Here is a 22,824-nt window from a genome sequence, read left to right on the forward strand (position 1 = left end):
CGGCCCGGGCCGAGCGAGTTGGGAACTTAGGCGCGGACGGCGCCGGGACGGCCCTTTCCGCCGCCTGCCTTGCACCCGCGGGTGCAGCGCGCTGGGAAAGTTGTTCCGCCGCCCCTGGGAAGACGGCGGTGCGCTCGCCGCCCGTTCAGCTCGCTCCTGCCCACTGGCGAGCCATGGGCTCCGGGCTCCTCTGAAGCTGAGCTCAAGAACCTGGCAGGTAACGTTGAAAATACGCTTCTAATCTCAGCGGTCTGGCGGTTCGTGTGCGTGTGCGCGCGCGCGTGTATTTAAAGCAACACGCAGGATCTTCTCCACGTCTACTTAGCAGTAAGTTCCATTGAGCTCAGTGGAGATATTTAAAGCAATCGCAGGATCTTCTCCACGATTGAGCTCAGTGGAACTTACTCCCCGGAAAGTGGGTGACCCGAGGCTAGAGGCTTAGACCCCCGCGGGATGGCGGCGATTCCTTGCTGGAGCTTGCAGCGCCTGGAGCGATCCACGCCCCTTCTGGTCTCCCGGGCACTCTCGCCGTCGTTAGAACGCGCCATTCAGCCAGTGACTCGCGTCTGTAGGACATGAACTTTTTGCTTCTAGTGATGGGCTGTACGTGGACGACGTTGTAGTTTCTGCTGAAATAAGGACTTGAAAAAAATCTCTTGCTTTGTCTCTGCATCATTTTTGCAGTTTCACTTCCTTTCCCGATTGTATTATCCTATCTCTTATTGTTCGGTTTGTCGCGGGGATCATATGTGCGCAAATCATAGGGGAAACTCTGCCCAGGATCATCAAAGCAAGAACTTCATTTCAGAAACTTCATTTCGCATTTTTTCATGTGAGGATGCTCAGAAAACAAGCTTGCTCTGAAATAAGCAAACAGGTCTGTGCCACCCATTTAGATTCAGCCTTCTTGATTGTGGCACCCAAATTCCTGGTTAACCTCCCAAGTTATATTTGTCAGGATGCCTCTTTGCCCACCATTTCTTCGAGGCTGACATTTCACTTTATTTTCTTTGAGACCCAATACCTTTTCCTTTCTTTTTAGACAACTGAGCTGCTGCTGATAGGGTTTCTTTTCTTAAATGATGTTTTTTCAGGCGGTTTTACTGCTGTTTATCATGAAATTTGTTGTGTATGTGCATTCACCCATACAGTTTAATAAAGGTGGGATAGTAATATATAAATGCCTAAAATTGGGGGTCTGTAAAGGCTTTGTTATTTTGCTGTTGTATTTTATAAAAGCAGCAGGTCTGGATATAGGAATTGTCATCTGCCCACCCTTTTCTTCCCTGTTTCTGAGCCCAATGTTATCTGCTTAGGGCAAAAATCCTAAGTGCGACATTTCCAAACATCCCACACTTTTCAAGGAAATTTGGAAGTGGATGCTCTGGGGGTTCCTAACCTCTGTTAGTGCAAGAGGATGAACAAGACAGAAAATGTGCAGGATTTGGACTTGGCAGGCCCTTTCCTGTTCTGTACTGTTCTGTGTCCTTCGACAGCCTTGTGCCTTCCAGTGTTCTGTGCTGTTTCTTCATCATGAAGATGTCTCCATTTTCCTCTGGGGAAATGAGGGCACTGAGTGTGGTGGGGTTGATGCAATGTGCCAGTGCATTCAGCTAGCGCATGAGCTGCAGAGAGCAGAAGTGGTGTTAGCAGGCAGCTCACAAAGGCTGCAGCCCCAAATCATTCATTTCAGAGCCCAGCATGTCTGGGAGGCTGTCTGCCCCACCACCCTGCTCTCTGTGGCCGCTTGCTGAAATACATGTACGGGGTCCTGACGATCCCTGTTGCATCTGATCCCCTAAACTGGCTGGCTTTAGGCCCAGCTGTAGTTACGTCCTGCTGTGTGCCCACAGCCCTTGAATCTTTCTGCCTGCCTGAATTTTTTTTTCCTGAAAACAAAACTCTTCTCTTACCTGTCCTCCCTTCTATATGAATAAGAAAACAGGGTCCATTAAACACACACACAAATAGAGCAACATTAGAGCATAGGTCAGTTAGCATAGGCAGATTTGTTCCTCCACCCCGTTTTTAACCTGAGTTTAAGCTCTGGATCTTTTCAGTACCTTGCACTGCCCCAGGCAGATGGCAGGGGAAAGGCTACCATTGCCCACCACTGCTTGTGGCTGCCTTTGTAGGGTGTTTGCTCCGGCATTTTGCCACTTCTTTGCTGCTGGAACCTCAGATGAGGGGGGCTTCTGACTGTTATACCATTTATATCTGGCTAGCAATAGAATCATAGAGTAGTTGGGTTGGAAGGGGCCAGAGGGCCGTCAGGTGCAACTCCCAGCTCAGTGCAGTTCAAATGGTTGTCCAGTTGCATCTTGAATTCCTCTAGTGTTCAAAAACCCACAACTTCCAAGGTAATTGTTTCCACTGTTGTACTGCACTAACAGGAAATTTTTCTTGATATCTAGCCAGAATCTGGCTTCCTGAAGCTTGAGCTTGTTATTTCATTTCTCACTCTGGATGATTGAGAAGAGATCCTGGCTTTCCTCTTTATGACAGTCTTTCAAGTACTTGTAGAGTGTTATTATGTCTCCCTTTAGTCTTCTCTTCTTGAGGTTAAGCATGCCAAGTTCTTGCCATCTCGCCTAATAGGGCTTTGTTTCCATTCCCTGGACCATCCTTGTTGCCCTCCTCTGAACCCTTTCCAACTTGTTTGCATCTCTTAAACTGTGGTGCCCAGAGCTGGACACAGTACGCCAGACCAGGCCTAACCAGTGCTGAGTAAAGGGGAACTAGCACTTTGTGTGATTTGGAAGTGAGACTTCTGTTAATGCAGCCTAAAAGAGCATTTGCCCTTTTTGCAGCCACATCACATTGTCGACTCAGATTCTACAATATTCACAAATTCTTTGTGATCTACAAAATTCCAAGATTGTTGTGATCTACAGAATTCCAAGATTGTTGTGATCTACAAAATTCCAAGATTGTTGTGATCTACAGAATTCCAAGATTGTTTTTGATCTACAAAATTCCAAGATTGTTGTGATCTACAGAATTCCAAGATTGTTGAGCCAAGTTTTCCCCATCTTGTCACAATGCATTTTGTTTCTTTTTCCTAGGTGCAGAACTTGGCATTCATCGCTATTGAATTTCATGTTCTTGTTTCAGCCCAGTGCTCCAGCCTATCTAGATCACCTTGAATCTTCTTTCTGTCTTTCAGGATATTAGCTATCCCCTGCCCCCCAGTTTTGTTTTGTCTGTAAATCTGATAATCATCCCCTGCATTTCCTCATCCAAATCATTAATAAAAATGTTGCACTGCACTGGGCCCAGGACTGAACCCTGCAGGATCCCACTTGTTACCTCTTCCCAATAGTGTGGTTTTAAGTTGTAGCAAAGTTGCTGTTTTTAAGAGACAGCGCTTGTTTGGATGATACTTGAACAGGCCAACATAGCCCTTCCTGTGAGGCTGGCACATGTGCATCTGGTAATAGCCAGTCCAGATTTGGCTGTAGGTGCATAAAATCATGAATCTGGAAGCATGTGCCTCCTGAATATGGCTCCATTCTAATTATGGCAGGAACTGGATATGGTTGTATGCATGTGTATAATTCTGTGTGTATAGGCAAAAATCAAACAGGTGGCTGGTGTGCAGATATGTTGGGTCTCCACTTTCCAGAAAAAAATCTGCAATCACCTGTGTACAGGTGTGCACAGCAGTATTCAGAGGGCAGGGGACAGCAGAGGGCAGGATGGTTCACTGGCTCCACACATCATCCTGGACCAGCCTGCTCAGGTATTGTCAAAACAGGCCCAAGGTGAAGAGCTGAAGGGTGCAGTGGAATTGCCGCTGTTGTCCTGTGTGGATTTAGTTGCCTAAACTGTCCTTTTCAAGAGCAATATCATCCATCTATGCTTATTCAATGGAAGCATAAATGGGAGTGTTGCTCCTTTTCTTCCCAGCAATGCAAATAAAGTGTAAAAGTGAAGTATTTTACTGCAGAAGTGACTGCTGGAGTAAACTCCCGCAGCTTGAAGGTGTAGACGTCAAAGCATCTTGAAGGGGAGTGAGTCTCAGGCTCAGTTTAAATGGGTTGTGGCATGAACGTATGACAGCCATGTTTTAATTTATTAATATTATTTTAGGGCATTGAGAAGAGCACCATTTGGAGTGTCTCTTCCCATAAGGTCCTACCAGTACTGGCAGAGGAGGCCTTTCCCCATGTTCCATTCCTGGGAAAGGAGGCCGTTTGGCATTTACAAGTCTCCTCTGTGATGGTGCACCAGCTCTGGACAGAGGGTGTGACTGGTGCCAACACATTCTGTTCCTTTTCTGCATCAAGTTAAATTGCCTTTATTGCCTAGAAATTTGAATAGGTTGTGTTTTTTTCTGTTGGTTGCATAGTCACACCTCTTAGTTTTCTTGTACTGATTTAATTTGTCTCATTGTAGTATGTTATCTGATTTTAAAATGCATGTAAGAGAGGCTTAGATATATTAAATAAATAGAACAACCAAATAAACCCAGAGGTGGGTCATCCCTGGCATTGGCATATCTTAGACTAACTATGCTGTTAAGAAAGTTTCTGCTTCATTTCCAGACTTCCTGGGGCACTTGTTTGACTATAGGCACAGTTCGTCCTTCTGATTTTTTACTTCTTGAGAAATCAACATCCTTTTCAACCTTGTATCTATATTTCTGATCTGCTCCCAAGCAAGAAAAGGGGGGCTTTGGAAAGGATGGATCCATGTGGAGCTGTTCTTTCCAAACTCTTTGCTTTGAATATGAGTACATGTAAATGAACATCACTATGTCAGTGAAACCACTCATCCCTTGCAGCTTTTCCCCTGAGCTTTATATGAGTCATCCATGGTAGTGAACCTGTTTTGGGGGTGGAGTCCAGTACCATAGATAGCTCCTATAAAGCTCCTGTGCCATTGAGAGCAGAAGCTGCCATGATTGAGGAGCTCAGCTGACATAGGAGTCACAATCCCAGCCCACACTGTTGTGTATGTGCACGCACTTTCTATCCAAGATTCTTAAGAAGGTGAAAAGGAAGCAGTGTACAGGGGGAGATGGCAGTCACTGTAGGAGAGAAAGACCTAGTTCACATGTAATAGTAGCAAGTTGTTGGTAATAAATTACCCATGACTTGCCGAGGCATGTGCTGGCCACGTGGCACCTGCCATTTTGAATATTCAACCTCCTATATTGGACTGATCAGAGGTTGCTACATGATGTCCAAATCCATTAACTATAGGTTAATTGTGGGTTAGACAACCCACAATTAACCTTCAATTAGCATTGGATTAACTGTGTGATATTTCACTATTAACCTTCATGGTCCAGGTCTGGATGTCATTAACAATCCCCAGTTGGTCCAGTTGGGGGTCGAATATTCAGAATAGTAGTGCACACACATTTAATCCAAGATTTGCTGCTGTTAGTTGTTAGGACTACTGGGTTATTTAACCATGACTATCCATAGCGTCCAGCTGTGGGTGTCACGGAATGACCTCAAGCCAGGCTGATTGGAGGTTGCCAATGCAAAATAAAAGCAGCACTTGCCAATCATGCACTGCAGCAAATCGTGAGTTGACTCAGCAGCCCAAGATTTGCCACCAGTAATATGTGAACAGTGCCAAAGAGTGTCAGGTAGTTGCAGGGCTGCCTGGCACTGACCCGTGGCCCTACACGCCAGCAGCATGTAGCCATCAGCATATTCCCTCCAAGGGGATGCGGCCCGTGAGGGGGGAAGCGTTTCCCTGCTCCTGCTAGCTCTTTCTAGGCATAATCTTTGTAGACACAAATCTGCAGTATGGGAGGATTGCTCACTGGCCCCACAGCTGACTTCTTTGTATGCAGACTCCCACTTTCCACCACATATTCACACACCCTCTGCACAGTCAGGGACAGGCAACTTGTGGCTCTCCAGATGTTCTGGCCTGCAATTCCCATCAGCCGTAGCCAGCACTGCCAGAGGTGAAGAATCATGGGTGCAGGAGGCGGAAACGTCTGGAGGGCCACAGGTTGCTCACCCCTGCATTAGAGAGAGGCAGAGTTTGGATCCCATGTATAGCAGCCTGGGTAGGCAGGTACACAGGTAGGTGCTGGCCAAACAGAAGCCATGACCGAATGCATGCAAGCTACAAGCACAGCTCCTCAGTCCACCTTCCACATGTGCATTTCCGCACCTGAAAGCCTGAATAAGACTACTGGATGACCATTGTTTGATCTGCATTTGTAGCACTGCTATAATAATTATTAGGTTTAAATATCTTGATACTTTCATTGTATGTATTATTTTGACTGTTATTTTATTGCTGTTCTGTAGTGCGAGCCTGCCTCAGCCAGCCATGGATTGTCAGCATAATACATATTTGCACATACACAAGAGCTAGCCTTTGGACTTTGAAGTTTTATCTTTGGCATGTTAATCTTGGATTTGAGCTGGAGCACTGTTTCATTATGCACAGTCTGAGCCATGGCTCAATTTCTGGGTTTTTTGTTTTTTTTTCCATTTAAGTAACCCTTCTGTTCCTATATAATGTAGCGGGGTGTGGATAATTAAGTGTATGTAAACAGGAAACTAAGGTACCACCTGCATGGGCAGCAGAATTAAACAACAGAATGGACTGTCCTTTAGACCGCTGGTGGCAGACCACTGTTTTCCACATTCCCCTGCTTTATGGAGATTTCTGTATGAGGTAACATAAAGAAAATAGCAATGGATCAGACCACAGGTTTCATCAAATCCCAATGGAATCCAAAAAGAAAATGAGACACGTACTCTTTCCTTCTGTTGCCCCTCAGTCCTGGGTTACACTTCAGTTTCACTTTTTGAGAGCTCATAATAATGCTGTGGACAAGACCATTCACTTGTCTGATCCTCTTTTAAAGTCATCCAAGCCAGTAGCCATTGCACTGCTTGTGCCTGTGAATTTCTGGGTCATGATGGGTTGTGTGAAGAAGTGATTTCTTGAGTCTGTCCTGAACTTATTGGCATCCAATTTAACTAGGAGGTCCTGAATTCCTGTAGAATGAGAGGGGGAGATAAAAGAAGGATTTTTCACTTGCTCCAAACTTTGCACAATTTTATAAACCTCGGTTGTCCCTCCTGTCATTTGTGGTCCAGGTTGACTGGCTATTTGTAGGGGGTTCAGGCAGCAGCAGGGTGACACATGGGTTAGGGCGATGGCCTGGGACCATCTCAGGAGACCTGAGAATTCCATGTCCTCCCATGAGTTCAGGAGGTCCACTAATGTTGGGGAGGCCCTGCTTCCGGAGCCAGGAAGGGGGACTCAGACTGGCCTTTGGCCATTGGGTGGTGTAGAAGTTAATTAATTGGTTACCTTTATAAAACAAACTTCCTGGAGGAGGTGCAGCCACTCCACAAGATTGTGTTATTCTTCCTGCCTTGTGGTGGGAGCCAGACTTGGTGGCTCTCCATGCACTGCAAGGTTCTCGTGGTGGAGGAGGAATATGTTTACTGCCTTGATCCATTTCCAGAGGAAAATAGGTGGGATATCAATAAATAATAATACACAGGAGCAGTTAAAGGCTTACCTGTTGACAGTCTGAACTATCAGCCACTGGGGAGAAAGACATCCCCAGTAAAGATCCACATCAAAGTCTATTTGTCCTCTGTCTCCTGACCTACCCTGAACTGAAAGGGTGTGGTTGGAAACCCCAGAAGGAGAGACCACTAAAAGTGTGCCTGCCGTCCACCTTTGAACATTTGCCTGTGAGAAATTGTTCGACCCATACTGTCTACAAGGGAGAACATGACAGTGAGGTCGCCCGTATATGCCTGTTTTATTGCCCTCCTGAGGCTGAGCCAAGGAAATTGAAGAAAGTGCTTATGTAAGTCTCCTGGCACCAACAGTCCTGCTGTTAAGCTATAAACAAGATATGGTTGGATATTAGTCTATTCTTTAAGGTCATTGTATGGAGAAAGAAGGAAATGCTTGCCAGTTTCACAGTGGCATTGCATAGGGTCTATACCAGTGTCTGGAAATAGGGAGAGAAAGGTGGGGAGCACTGGAAAGAATGGGGACCTCTGCCCTCACTAGCAAGGGCCGTGGTTGGATTCTTTCTGATATGACTGATTTACAGGAACAGCAAGTGGTACACACAGGGATGTGATGCTCTGGAAAAAAAATGGGAAGGGGACAGGGAAAAAATTTCCCCCAAGGATTTTTGGAAAATTTAGTGGAAGGGAGTTATTTTCTTTTTTTTTTTCCCCCTTGGATTTTCCCTAATTTCCATTGCTTTGGTTTTTGTTTTGTTTCATTTTTGGGTTGCCACTGTAGCTACAGACAGTTTGGACTTCACATTCCTAATAGGTACTATGATGACACAGCTGTGTCCAGGTTTGGAACTCAAGTATGGGTGTGGACAAATATACACTATACCAGGTTTGGCCCAGGCTACAATCCCAGTTACCATCAGGTGGAAAAAAGGGGGAGGCTAAATTTTAGCTCACGCCTGAGGGTATTTTAGAGAGATGTTTCATGTGTGTGTGCTGTCCAGATCTTGTGAGATTTGCTAGATCTATTCTGTTCTAAGCACTGCAGGTTATAAACAAAGCAGAGTGTGTTCAGGGGAGGTTGACATTTATAGTGAGGGCTCTGAAGACAATGAGGAGAATGTGAAGAAGTTGGACCTGTTTAGCCTCGGGAAAGATTCATTAAGAGGCAATCAAGTAGCCATCTTCAAAGACTGGAAAGGCTGTCTCATAGGTGATGGAGCAGATTTGTTCTCTGTTGCTCCAGCCAATGGGACTCAGTGAGTTCAACTGATAAGAAAAGGGTTTGTAACTAAACTTTAGAGGAAAGGCCTCGATCTTAGGAGGTTTCAGGTTCAATCTCCAGCATCTCCACTTCGGGATGGTAAAACTTTATTGACTGTGGTATCTATTAAAATGACCAACAGGCCCAGTTTAATTGTATTTGGATTGCACACCAAGAACTGTGCATTTGCAGGTCATGGAAAGCAGGCTTGCTCATTCTTGGACGTTCCCTTAAATCCCAACCCTGCAAGATTGGCTATTAAAATTGGCAATGAGGAATCTTTTAATATTTGAATACATTGCTTATGGACCATATCCAAGTACTGAGAGATCTTCTTTCTTTTAAATATAATGATTAAAGGCACAATTCATATTATATTCCTTCCCACCCCACTCTGCAGGCATGTCAGTTCGTGTGTAACACAAACTCTTGGTGTTTAGCAAGTCATTGCTTGAAGGCATTAAGATGCACATAGCCAGGCTTTGAATCTGCACATGCCCTGATATCATGTTATCTCTGATCTGGATTACTTAAGGAAATTGACATGGTGACTCCCGCTGAACCTGTTCTTGCTGACGTCAAAGTGGCAGCCAGCCCCAACCCCCTTTGCAAGGGTCAGTTGCAAATGCTGTATCCAAGATGGCATTCGGCTGCACAACCCTGAGCAGCCTTTCCCATCCTGGTGCCCTCGGGATGTTTTGAACAACAGCTCCCATGATGCCTGTGCATTGACCATGTTGCTTGGGAGTTATGGGAGGTGCAGTGCAACACATTGGGAGGGCCTCCAGTCAGGGTTATCATATTATCTGAACCAATCTTCTCCAGCCTGAAGTTGGACTACGATGATCTCCATTTCCATCCAGCATGGTCAATGGCTGTGCTGGCTGGGGGTAATGAGAGTTGTCGTTCAACACATACTGGGGGCACCGAGTTGAAGAAGGCTGCTCTATGCAGTACACCACATTTGAGGGCCACACCAAACCGCATTTTCCAGCTATATCTAAAAGCTGTGTCCCGCTTTTTTTCTGTAGTAAGGGTGGAAGCCAAATGTGGATATTAAGAATCTCCAACCCTTATGCTAGGGTCCTCATCTGAATCAGGAGCCTGTACCTACCTCAGAGTGAAAATGCAGTGAGGGGATATCACTGCTGCTAGTTACAGATTTAACGTGATGTATGTTTTGGCCCTGGGCGGTCAGATTTAAATCTGTGCTCTTAAGCAGTCCAGGTTTTGTGTGCTGAATGGAAATTAAAGAGTTGGAGGTTGGATTATTATACACACTTACGCACTGCTGAGTCAACATGTAAAAGATTACACTGTGAGTAAAACTAATTAGTTTATTGAGATTGGTCACGGTATGAGAAAGATTCCATGAGTCACAGCCCAGAGCCATGGAATATTTGTCATTACAAGAGAATAGCCAAGTTTCATTCAATAAATTAAGATTTTGCATTACTGCTTGGCATGAAGCTTCAGAGAATGGAAGTGCTAATGCATTTATTTCTTTTGAAATTGAGCGAGGGTGCACCCCCTGTGCTACGTGCAGGCTCTCGAGCACGTTGCAAGAATGGCATTTCATTTCAGTATGAGTTTGCCAGCAAATGCCCTGCCCTGCCTGTGACATAGGAAAGTCTTATTCCACGTAATATTCTGGGATGGAAACCTACAAAATAGTATTTGCTGTGAAATGTGAATCCTAAATTAAACAAGCACTGCATCCTAGTGAACACTCCCAGGTCTTACTCATGAATTATGTCCCTAGCATATTCATTGTGGCTAACTTTTCAAAAGCACCATGCTTGCTTCTCAACATTTCCCTGTACATTTTTCTTTTACCGTCTAAGTTCAGTTCAAACAGTGTGATTTCCTGACAGAGGTGTGCATGTGAACAATCAGGTGTGCAGATGTAAGCCACCAAACAAAGCAGTGAGCAAAATTTTTGCGTGTCTTCTATAGTGCAGTCCTGTACCACTGAACAAAGCTATCCTGTTATATCAGGGGTGCATGGCTTGAGGGCCTCTTTCCATTTGGAGAAACTCTCAGGGGCCAGTGGCAAAAAGGGAAGGGGCAACAATACTAGCATATTTTAGCTTAACACTCTTCTTGACAGTAACTAACCCTGAGAAGAAACATTCCAGTCATTTAAAATGGGTGAAAGCCACACAAAAAGCAGGAAATCATTAGTGAAAGGAGATGGGGCCAGGGAAGTAGTATGGCCTTTGGGGGATCACCAGAGGGCCAGATTAAAAACTTCAGGGAACCAAATTGGGTCCCTGGCCCTGAAGTTTCACACCCCTGGTGTAAACGCTTATGTCAGAGTAAACTACACTGAATCAGTGGGACTTGCCACAGAACTGAACAGTAAAGTTGGAATGTGCCAAGAAAGCCATCTGGTCCAACTCCCTGCTCAGTGTAGGAGTCCATGTTAAAGCATCCCTAATGAACAACTGTCCAGCTGCATCTTGAACATCTCTAGTGTGGGAGAGTCCATGACCTGCAAGGCAATTCGATCTCCATTGTCTTACTTGTCCAACAGTCAGGAAATTTCTCCTAATGTCACTGGAATCTGGCTTCCTCTAACTTGAACCTATTATTCAGTAAACTGTACTGTGGAAGAATGCCTGGCTGTTTTCTAAGGGACGACCTTTCAAGTGCTTGAAGAGTGCTATCTTATCTCCGCTCAGTCTTCTCTTCTCTTCTCTTCTCTTCTCTTCTCTTCTCTTCTCTTCTCTTCCCCTTCCCCTTCCCCTTCCCCTTCCCCTTCCCCTTCCCCTCCCTTCCAGGCTGCACATGCCCAGTTTTCTAAGTCTTTCTTCATCTGGTCATCTTTGTTGCTCTTCTCTGAACCTTTTCTGGTATGACTGCATCTTCCTAAATTGTGGTTCCCAGAATTAGATGCAGTACTCAAGATGAGGCCTAACCACTGCTGAGTATAAGGGAATTAGTCCTTCATGATCTTCACATGATTTAAAAGTGAGACTATTATTCATGCAGGCCAAAATAACACTGGTTTTTTTTTTTTTTTTGCTTTGTTTTGTTTTGTTTTGGCAGCCGCATCACGTTGTCGACTCATATTCAGGTTGTGATCTACAACACTTCCAAATCCTTCTCAGTTGTAGTATTGTTGATCCAAATACGCCCTATGCATTTGGTGCCGTTCTCCTAGGTGCAGAACTTCACATTTGTCCCATTTAATCCCATTCTGTTGATTTTAGCCCAGCACTCCAACCTATCAAAATTGCTTTGAATATTGTTTCTGACTTCCAGGGTATGATTAAATTGGTGCCATCTGCAAATGATGAGCATTCCCTGTACTTCCTTATCCAAACCATTAATAGAAATGATTAGACGTTTTATTGAATTGACTTACTCTGTTAAGGATGCAGTCCTATGCATGTTTAAATGGGGAGAAAAGTCCTACAATTCCCAGCATTCCCCAGCCAGCCCTGCTAGGGGTTGTTGGACTTCTTCCTGTCTAAACATGCATAGGATTGCACCTCTAGGGCACAATCCTGTGGGCCTCCAACAGCCTGGAGACCTAGCTCTGCAGTCCTGCAGCCTTGGAGTTGGGACTTTGAAAGCCAAACACCTGCACAGCTGGCTCACTTTCTCAGCATGCGACTGGGCCTCAGAGAGGTGGAAAACAGAGAAACAGAGCGAGTCAGAAGGGGCCTCCTGGGCCATCTAGTCTGGCCCCCAGCTCCTGCCAGCTCCGCTCACAACATGAGGAAGGTGTCGTGTGGGAAGCATGGGAGGCTGGGACTGATGGCTCACGCCTAGCATCTGTCAGCATCGTAGCCTCTCCCTACCCAGTACTTGAGGTGCACATCAAAAATGGACATCCAGATAAAATACATGGCATGAGATGCAGCGGCAGAAATTGCCTTCCCTGCGGTGGGCGCAGGTAAGCCTCCAAGTTGGGAGGAATGTGCATCTGAAGGGTAGAGTAGTGGAAGTGGATTGTGCCCTTAGATCCTTAAACCCAGCTGGCACAAAGTGACACATTTATTTCAGTCAGTGTTTAAATCTTCTCTGTGTATAAAGGTAACATTGCATTTTAAATTACACTGCATAAATTAAGCATTGCGTGACTGCTTTGTGAACTGTGTTAGCAGCATCCTCAAGTGACATATTTTACAATAAAAGGTGTTCTTAGCACTGCTTGCAGACATACACACTCCTGTTCATTTTCCTACACAGCAGGAGTGTAAAGAGGAAGTTGAAAATGTGGGAAGCTGCAGCACTGCAGTTAATGTAGAACTTGTCATGGGTAGACCAGCGGAGATGAAAACACGCTGCAGGTAAAACAGTTGCTTACTTAAGTTCCACATGGCACTCCACGGCTCTCCCAGCCCAGAGAAGGGGACATGGGACTGAGAAGGCAGGCACTCTTTGTAACGCTGACCTCGTCCCCGGCTATGCGTGGCGCGTGTCCTCATGGCCAAGGGGCTCTGCTGGCACTGGGAGGCACAGCTGCTGTCCCCATATAGGGTTGACCCCCCACTGTCTACATCCCAGTGGCAGCTCCAATCTGAGACTGGAAACAGCACTGGGGATTCTTTGAGAGTGTGGGGGCTTCAGATACCCAAGCCTCCCCCCACCCGGAAAAATCCTGGAAGTTTCATGACCTCAACAGAGAACCTCTAAGGACTGAGTTATGCTAGCTATTTTGCTCCCATTGTTTTATTTATTGATTATATGTACATCCTGCCTTTTTTCCTTCCAAAGAACTGAAAGAGGCTTACATCACCTCCCCCGTTCTCTCAATTTTAGCCTCACAACAGCCCTGTGAGTAAGGTAGGCGGAGAGTCAATATCAGAATTGTGACTAAGTCCAGCCTCATTTTCACAAAGAATGAACTCATGTTGACTCTGCACATTGATGCTGGCTGGAGAGACAGACAAGAGAAACAGCTCTTTGTGGAAATGGAGATTAGAGCTGAATGTGGGAGTTTATTCATTGCACAGGGGCTTGAGCATTATCATCTAATGCTTCAGCACTAGTTAAGATGCTCACGTAACCTCATGATTCAGGAAACTGCGAATAAGCACAGGTGAGCCTCCTCCAGGCTACTGAGTCAGCTGGAAGTTGCCACAACTTGACGTCTGTGTCAACACCTACAATAGAAAATATTTGCTAAAGAAACAAGACACCTGATAGGAGATTTTGGTAATGATGATTAGCTCATCAGGAATTTTATTTGCCCAAGGAAACCCAAACAAAATCTGACAAAAATCAGAAGTCATGGACTTTGCTTCTGAGTTCAGCACTTCATTTGTGCTGTCGTTCATACCGCTGGGTATGAAACCTGGTCCCCTCAGTCCCCAGATGCTCTTGTTCCTTTGGGAGCAACTGGCCAAGGATCCCCGTTGGCATCTCTTGTTTAGGCTTCTTTGCAGCCATGTGTCCTTAGGAAAGCACAGCTAGGTTATACCTTTTGCAGCCTGCAAGCAATCCAGTTATTAAAGTAACATTTGCATGACCATCATGTAGTATGCCTATTTGTGAACCTCCCCACTTTCACCCTCATAGCATACTGTTTGGGTGAAAATAGGGTATTTTGGGGAAAAAATGCAGAATGGAAAAAGGGTGGTTAGAGTCAGCACACAACACAGTAAGCAGCATAAAGTGGCAATTCAGTGGGAAATGGCAAATAAAATAGGAACCATGGTCTAGCCAATGCTGCCCAGTGCTAAGGTGCCCATTTGGTTCTTTGAAGAGCCATGGTCTCTGCAGTGACGTTCCCTCGATGCTTGTGTCAGGTGTTCCCTCAGCTTTGGGGAAATGTACACCCCAGCAACTGTACCAGAGGAGAACCTTGTACAATCTCCTCTGCATGCAGCCAGCATCTAGCTTCTCCACTTCCTAGAAGAATTACTTTTAGCACCAGTACTGAGAGAGAAAGAACTTGGTGCAGTCTCCTCTGGTGCCTGCATCAAGCTCTCCTTCTGCCCAGGAGAGCTACTTTTAGCATCCATGCTGTGACAGAAAGAGTGGAATATATCTCCCTTGGTCCCTCACCATTTGCCCGGGTGGAGATTCCAGGAGAAACACTTGTCTGATGACTCGTGATTGCACATCACCAGATCTGAGGCAGATTTTAGAAGATTCTGCATTGTTTAGGGACCTGGGCAGTTTACTAGTGAAGAGCTTTGCTAAGTGGAGGTGCTTGGCCTGGAGATGATCTCAGCCAGGTCATCCATATTGCAATGCCAGCACCCAGAGACCTGGCCTTTAGCAGAGACTGCAACTGATTTCTTTCTTTTGGACGTAAGTAAGAAAGAATATGGTCTGGCTGAGTGGCCCACTCCAGAGTGCAGCTGCTACCCCTGAATCACCCCTGCTAGGTGAAAAGCCAGATATTACCTTGACTAAGGACAACCAGCCCCTCACATTGGCTTCTTCCAGATGTTCACAGGGTTTATAACTGTAGCCTTGCACAGTAAAGTACATCCTGCCATTGCGTGCTGCTGTGGAGAGAGAACCAAAGATCTCAGACCACAGCTAGCTGCAGGAGCCAACAATAACAAGAATGTTTGTTTGTTTACTTCTGAGCTGATTCATTGCAGAACTTCTTTAATTATTTAGAGTACAACTCAGTGGATGTTTAAACAGAAAAAAACCATAGAAACAGAGCAATTCAGAAGGGGCCTCCTGGGCCATCTAGCTTGACTCCTAGCTCCATTCATGACATGCCGACCATGCGCATGTCCAGCCTATCCTTAAACACCCTCACCAATAGGCTTCAACTGCCTCCAGTGGAAGCCTATTCCATACTCAGTTTCTGGAACCCTACAGTTTCTGGGTTTTTTCCGCCTAAAGATGTACAGGGCCGTGGCTTAAGTATATAGTACCTTGCAAAAGGTAGGACAGCACTTTTGCATTTTTGCAGTGCTGGTAGGAAAGATGTGAAGACGGGGAGACTGACCCAGTTATTGGGGACAGCAGTGACACAACAAACAGAGCACTTCCACCTCACAATTGCCCCAGCTTTCTTTTGTGCACATTTGCACATTTCATTGTCATAAATACGCTGTAGCATTTCAGCACAGTAGTGTTGTGGTCATGCAGTGGTGGTTCTGGCTTGCAAAGAATCTGTGATGATACTTTTGGGAAGTCCTGGGAAGATGTGGAGGACAGAAATGCTTGTGTATTAAATGCAAAAGATGTTTCTGCTATCCTTTTTCAGTGCTCCTAGGGTAGTTTACAAAAAGCATGATAAAGCATGGACATCAAACTACATATAGCAACCTAGACTGTGATAAAATAGCAAGTCCTTTTAAAATCTGGAAAAAAATGAAAGTCTCTTCACCTGGCACCAAAAAGCATCAATTATAAGAACACCTTATTATAAAAGCCTCCATTATATGACATCAGACCTGCAGGAACAGCCTTTACAGTTAAAATTAGGGGCATCTGGCATCTTTCCTAGCTATTAAATTTTGACTCCAGAGCTTTCTCATCATGTGTTAGGTCGAATGTTAGTCTAATTGAGGAGCAAGGTTATTATTTCTTTCCCCATCAGTAATGGTGCAATTAAAATAATAGCAGTATGTAAATACTATTGAATAGCCTGCCCTTTAAAATGCCTTTTACAGAAGGTTATCCAAGTGTGTGGCTGTTCTGTTACGGATTCCCTGCCTTCCCCATCACACATTTCTTATTGAGCAGAATGTTCTCAGCAATGCAGCTGGAAAAATTCTGTAGCAATGCAACTTACCCTAAAAACCACCCTCTCCCCTAGACACAATTTCACATGTCGTTGTCACAGGCATATGTGTTATCCTGCAGAAGGATTGCCACCCCTCCGAAGAAATAGACAACTTAGAGGTTTTTCTGGGAAGGTGCACTGCTCTGGACTGAAGAGCATCCCTTCTGTGCTTCTGTTCTAGCCCCTACACATGGTTGGTCAGGGCCAGACCAAGGCATTCATTATGTCGCCTGAGGTGATGGGCAAGATGATGCCGCCCCATTTGCGAAAGTTGACCGGACTGGCAGTTGAAGCCGCAGCAGTGGTGATGGAAGGGTGTCCCCCAGTGCCCCTGAGGGCAGCAGGCCAGCTGTGGGGACACAGGGCAGAATGCACAGCAATAGGGTGTCCCCTTTCACATCACCCAAAAAGAGGACAAACAGGTGACAGGCTTGCATAGCACTTGAACAGGTTACCTTACAGTCCAAGTTCAAATTTAGAAATAATTACTTTATATGAAAACTGAATCTTTTCAGTCCATGCCTCTGAAAAGCTTGAGCATATGCAGATACACTCAATTTAATATGTTTGCATCCCACCCCATGTACCAAGAGCGAGATAGGTTAGTAAGATCCTGCCTTGCTCCATCTCTTTGTTTCACTGAAGGATTTACTTGTGTTGCTTTCTGCATCTGTAGACAGTGCCCAGCCAATGCACCAGTCTGGCTCAGGAAGTGATACTTCATTGACTGATCCCTGTTTCTATATAGGTCATGGATGGGCGTCTCTCATGGACACGATCCATTCTGTCAGATCCATACACCAGTGCTTGCATGGGTCTGCTGCTTACACCCATAAAGTTGTAATCCTATGCACAGCTGTGTGAGAATACACCCCCTGAACCAAGTAGGGCTCACTTTCTAAGTAAAGTATCCATCTAGGACAGCACTGCGTGTCTGCTTCATGAAGGTTTGGGCCAAATGAAGTGTCAATTCCCATTCCATACCAGGATTTCCCAACTTGGCACCCACCCAGCTAAGTTGTAGTGCAGTTCCCATAACTCCCAGCCAGCTGCCTGGGAATTGTGGGAATCACAGTCCCAGACACCTGGAGACTGAAGAAGGCTGCTCAGCACTGCTGGAAAAGAGCCCCAAAGTGGTATTTGTGCCCTGAGCCAAAAGAAAGGTCATATTTGCCTATTTGCTCAGTCTCCGGTTAAATTAACTGCTTTTTCTTTTTTTCTTTAGGAGGAGGATGGGGGACGTGGCAGCCACACCGCTCCCCCTCCCGAAGCATATTCTGGATGTGTGGGTCATCGTCCTCGTTATTCTGGTCACCGTCGTGATCATGACGTCCCTGGTCTTGTGCCCGGCAACAGCTGTGATCATCTACAGAGTACGGACACACCCGATGCATCAGGGGGCTGTGTGAGCCCTGCCCTCTTGCTACTTTGGTCCTGCTGTTGAGAAACGTGGACTGAAAAGGACAAAGGGAAAGCAGTTGATCAGTCAGGCTGTCCTCACAAGTCCAGGATTTTATTTCTGCCTGTGGAATCTGCTTGGGTGGCATCGGAATCCAGTTGTTCTTATTGTGGTTCTTGGAGTGTACTTTAATAGAAATGGTTCTTCATGTGTACTGAACTTTCAAAGGTCCAAGGAGACTGCAGAACCTGGTGGTAGAAGAGAAATGTGAAACATCTGACAACAAAGCCCTTCAAACTGTTTCCAGAAGTGGCTGCTGTGGAAGAATCCACATACAAACGGCCATCTTCTCCTCTTAAGAATCAGCTGGAGGATGCATAGTTGTTCTGCTCTGGCCCAAGATCCTGCCAGTAATGCGAACAGCAGCCATTCAGAAAGGAAATTGGGAAGGCAAAATGCCATGGATGCAGACGTCACTGTATTTGCAGTATACCACTTGAGAAAGATACATTCAACCCAACATATTTATATTTAAGAAGCATAGCAACATGTAATAGGAGGGACAGCAAGACGTGACCCAAGTAATTTTCTGCAGCGACCAGTTTAGGATGTGGTATTGAGATGAGAAAGTAAAAGGTTATTTCATTTTGTGAAATCATGTGATCCGGCAGTATATAAAATAGACTGGAAGAGCCTATTGTGATTCTATCTAATGAAAGGAAACTTGAGATGAATAAAGATTAGGGATCTTTTGAGCTGTGGGGTGATGCAAGTCGTGTTTTTCTCACTTCATCCTGTTTGCAGGTGTTGACGTCATCTCTCTGGTCGACTATTTTTAAGTGCATTCTTTTCCTAGTAATGGGGTTATTAGTAGTATTAGACATTTCATCTTCTCTGATAGCACTGAGCACTGGATGGAAAGTGCTGATAGGCTAGATGTCTCCCCCCCCCCCACTGTACCCGCACCCCTCCCAACATCGCTTCTGAGGCTTGGGAGATCCTCCCGAGCACATTTGCCAGTCGCACAGGAGGACTCTGGCAATCCCATTGTCAGGATGAGCTTATGCTCACACAAGGATTGGGCTCAACACAATTGCATCAAGCATGTCCCAGTTGCACCCGTGTCACGCAAGTCATTCCTTTCCTCTCTTCCCCGGCTACTGCTGGCTTAGCCACTACTGAGGAAGCACCTGTCTGGTCTTGATAATCTTTCATTCTCTCACACAGCAGAGTTTGCCAGCTCTTCGTTCAAAGAGAACTCCTGTGCCTTTACTATCTAAGGAGAAGCTATTCTTGTCCCTCTGCTGCAGCACTGGTAGATGCAAAACTGAGACCATTTCGTTCATCATTTTGTTACAGGGCACTGGACTGTCTTTGGTACCAGGTGTTAGTTGCTATTGGAACCTGCCATTACTCATTCTGAACTCTGCTTACTGTTCATTTTGCGGGGGGTGCTGTGCTTTTTTAAAGTAGCGACAGTATTGAAGAAATATGAAGGAGAAATAATTTATGTCACTTGTGTACACATAAAAGGGAAGTAGATTCTTTTCTAGTGAATATATCAGCGGAAAACTTCTCCTGTTCAACTGTGATAAGGTTGTTGTCATTTTGTGCTCTTCTCTTAAGTACTGACTGTGCTCGCAAGCATTGCTGGATTAATCATTCCCAGTTTTGCTTGTGTTTGGGCCTGAAAATTCTTATGCTAGCCTTGTTGCTGCAGCGAATCCTCATCTTTCTGGTCCTGCTGGTTCTTGCTTGGCCCCATCGGAGTAGTCATGAGTGAAGCCAACTTCATCATTTTTTTGATTTTAATGATTGTAAGCCGCCCCGAGGCTCATGCAATGGGGCGGCATATAAGTTGTTTAAATAAAATAAAATAAATCATGCAACTGACATTGGAGTCCCCAAGGGGGTGGTGAGGTGGTTTTGCCCCTGAAGTGTAGACAACTATGGGGAACCTCATCCCTGTTTCATTATTTTATGGAGAAATAAATACATATGCCTTCAAAGTTAAAATGGTCTGTTTTTCTGTTTGTGTTATGCTTTGTTTAATATCTGTCTCTAGCTGGCGGCTGATTGAGGCCAGGAAATCACCAGTCAAGGCCTACCTTTACAGTACACATTCTCTTTGAATGGAAATAAACGTGCTTACAAAGAGCATCAGCTGAAGGGGTTAAGAGCAGCAAAGATAAAATCTCAGCAGCCTTGTGACATTTGTTGTGACAGAGTGTTTTCTTTGGGTGGCTGGCTGAAACAGTTTTAGGTCAGCTGCAACCCACAGCATTGCCCTGTTATGCAGTATTTGATGGTTTGGAATGAGCTAACAAAGGGCAGCCCTAAGTTATGAGATGAGTCAGGCTGCGGCCTGGAGAAGTGACAAGAGTCAGCACTGGGGACCTTGTTTTCTTTACTAGCATCCTGTTTCTTGCAGGGCAGTAAATAAAGGAATTTGGTCTGGAACATCCTATTGCAATTATTCTTGGTGTCGTTCATTTCTGCAAAGAAAGGGACTGCTGCACAAGACTGCTTTGAACTCACAATTCTCACCTGGAGATGCACCTTCTTCATCCCAAATGAACAACTGTGGTTTCCTAAAAGTGACAAGAGTAGTATACTGCTCAAGCTGAAAGGCTGTGTTTTTCAGGGTTGGGAACTGTTGCCTTGAGAAGAGGAATTGAGACTCTGGTTATTCTGAAGAAGGAAATTAAAGTAATATTTTCTCTCCTATCACCCGCTATCAATGTCAAGCTCACAGCAGTGGCTTTGAGAACAGAATGTTTTGCGGATTTAAATAAGGGAGATAAGAGAGCTGTAATGGGGGTGGGGAGGTGGTCAGGGCAAGACTGACAAAGCCATACTGTGAAATAGAAAAAAATCAAATATACTGGTTGGGCCTTAAGGTCTGAATGTGGAAGGAAGGGAATTTGTGAGCGTGCATGGTGCTGAGAAAGAAACTAATATCTGCCCCTCCCCAGAAGTGCCTATTTTGCCAGACCTCCAGTGCATTGATGCTTTCAGTTTATGGTTCAAAATTCAGAGTACTGGCAGCTTCAAGGGGAATGATCAAGCAAAATGGCTGCCAGGACTGTCCCCCCTCCTCCCCATGAAGCAGGGAAAGGCATCCATGTGAGACGGCAAGGCTAGAAGATCGCGTCACTCTGCCACCACCTCCAGCTGGTACTCCAAAGAGTCCCTGCAGCCCCCTTTCTCCCATGGCCTTCAACTCAGCGAGGGATCTGCAGGCAGGACAATTTGATGTCGACACCAGTCCTCCGTTGCTGTGGAATTCTGGAGCTGGCATGACTTCCCAGCACTTGGCTGATACCTTGCAGTATCTCAAGAGAACCCAGAGCCACAAGAGTAGAGCTGCCTGCTCCAGTTACATGCAGCCCTCCCTCCCACCTTCTGCCTCCAGTCCCAGCCCAGCAAGCCCCAGCATGGCGGTGAAGGAAAGGCGGTGGGCTCTCTGGACTGGGTTGCAGCAGCAGGGAGCTTTGTGCAGGGCTGCCATGAGGAAGGACTGTGCAGTGGTGCTCTAGGAAAAGAGCCAGTGCCAGGGTGATGGTCGCTCCGGAGTCATTCCATCAGGTGTGCACTAGGAGCTTGGCCATCACCTCATTGCAACTGCAGGTTTTGCTCTAAAAGGCAGGGCCACTGACTCCAAAATGGCTAGGATGAATGAGGGATCAAACTTCAGTTTTCCTGTCCGTGTCCTTGTGGACATCACCATTACTCTATGGGGTTGCATATCAAGAAGGAACTCCTTGAGGTCATTCCTGGCCTCCATACAAACGCCAAACTCAGAGTCTCTCTCATTCTAGATGTGTACACTGCAGTCCGAAAGCAGGACTGTAAAATATTCAGTGACATTTGTACGGATTCCAGGATCTTTCTATCAGGCTGCAGCACAGGTCTAAATGATTCCTGCTACTCCACTATGCCCAGGCACACCAGTTGCTGGGGAACATGGGCAGGAGGGTGCTGTCACACACATGTCCTGTTTGTGGATTTCCCATGAGCAGCTGTTTGGCTCTGTGTGAACAGGATGCTGGAACAAAGGGGCCCTTGGTCCGATCCCACAGGGTATGTTCTTACGCTTGATTTTTTTTAAACAAAACAATTTAAGTTTCTACTGTAATTTAAAATTTTAAATCAGTAATTTAGCATTATAACCAAAAAATCAGTAAAAGTAATACCAAGTTGCTCCTACAGCCCACAGAATTATAGGCCCCATCATTCCAAAGGTCTACCAATAGCGGAAGCAAATTTTGGGAGAAAGTGAGGAAGTCCTGTCCTTATGCACCGGAGAAAAGTTAATGCCCAAGGTAAAATAAATGTATTATAAATAAAATTAGAACAAAAATGTCCATTTTTTAAAGTACACTGTTCTTTTGGGTAGTATGTGATTATTGAAAAGAAAGGAGGGTTCTGAGAATTAAATTATGTCTGAGATACAATCTCTGGCTTATGTGATATGACTGAAAATCTGCCTTTCAGGTGAGTAGGAAGGAAAGGAACAAGCCAGGGAAAATAGCAATGAAACAGGAGGAGGAAAGGGGGAAGGGAGAGGGCATTGCATGCTGGGCAATTACAAGAACACTTGTTTAGGGGAATATTGTGGTAGCCAAAGACATTCGGAAAGTTATCCCACAAATGATTTTGTGCAAGAGATCCTTTGTGCATCTGTCTTTCACTATCGCGGTGCCAGTTCTAGGAGCTCAGTCACCAATTTTCAAGCCCAGAGAATGAATCACATAGACAGTCCAGTGCCTGTTTAAGCAGAAAAGGGGCATACAAACTGCCAGCATGCCCGTACCAGCATGGGGATGCCACCTTGCAGAAAACCCGTTTTTGGGTTGCTACAAGATGGCAACCTGCACACAGTGATACAACCAGCAAGATCTGATATTCTTAATTATTGTGTCCTGATGACATCCCCCAGGTACTTGGTCCCAAGATGTTAGTGCCTTATATG

The 22,824-nt window shown here is 45.4% G+C and overlaps 1 protein-coding gene across 1 annotated transcript; it reads left to right on the forward strand.

Moving 5' to 3' along the window:
* On the forward strand, positions 1–19,858 carry SMIM3 (small integral membrane protein 3). Its single transcript, XM_044454560.1, has 2 exons — positions 1–217; positions 17,676–19,858. The coding sequence occupies exon 2, from the start codon at positions 17,683–17,685 to the stop codon at positions 17,857–17,859; it is 177 nt and encodes a 58-aa protein (XP_044310495.1). The 5' UTR covers positions 1–217; positions 17,676–17,682; the 3' UTR covers positions 17,860–19,858.
* The last annotated feature ends 2,966 nt before the right edge of the window (positions 19,859–22,824 follow it).

This window comes from Varanus komodoensis, unplaced genomic scaffold (genome assembly GCF_004798865.1).
Source record: "Varanus komodoensis strain SLA01 unplaced genomic scaffold, ASM479886v1 scaffold7_3, whole genome shotgun sequence".
In the NCBI taxonomy this organism is placed as follows: Eukaryota; Metazoa; Chordata; class Lepidosauria; order Squamata; family Varanidae; genus Varanus; species Varanus komodoensis.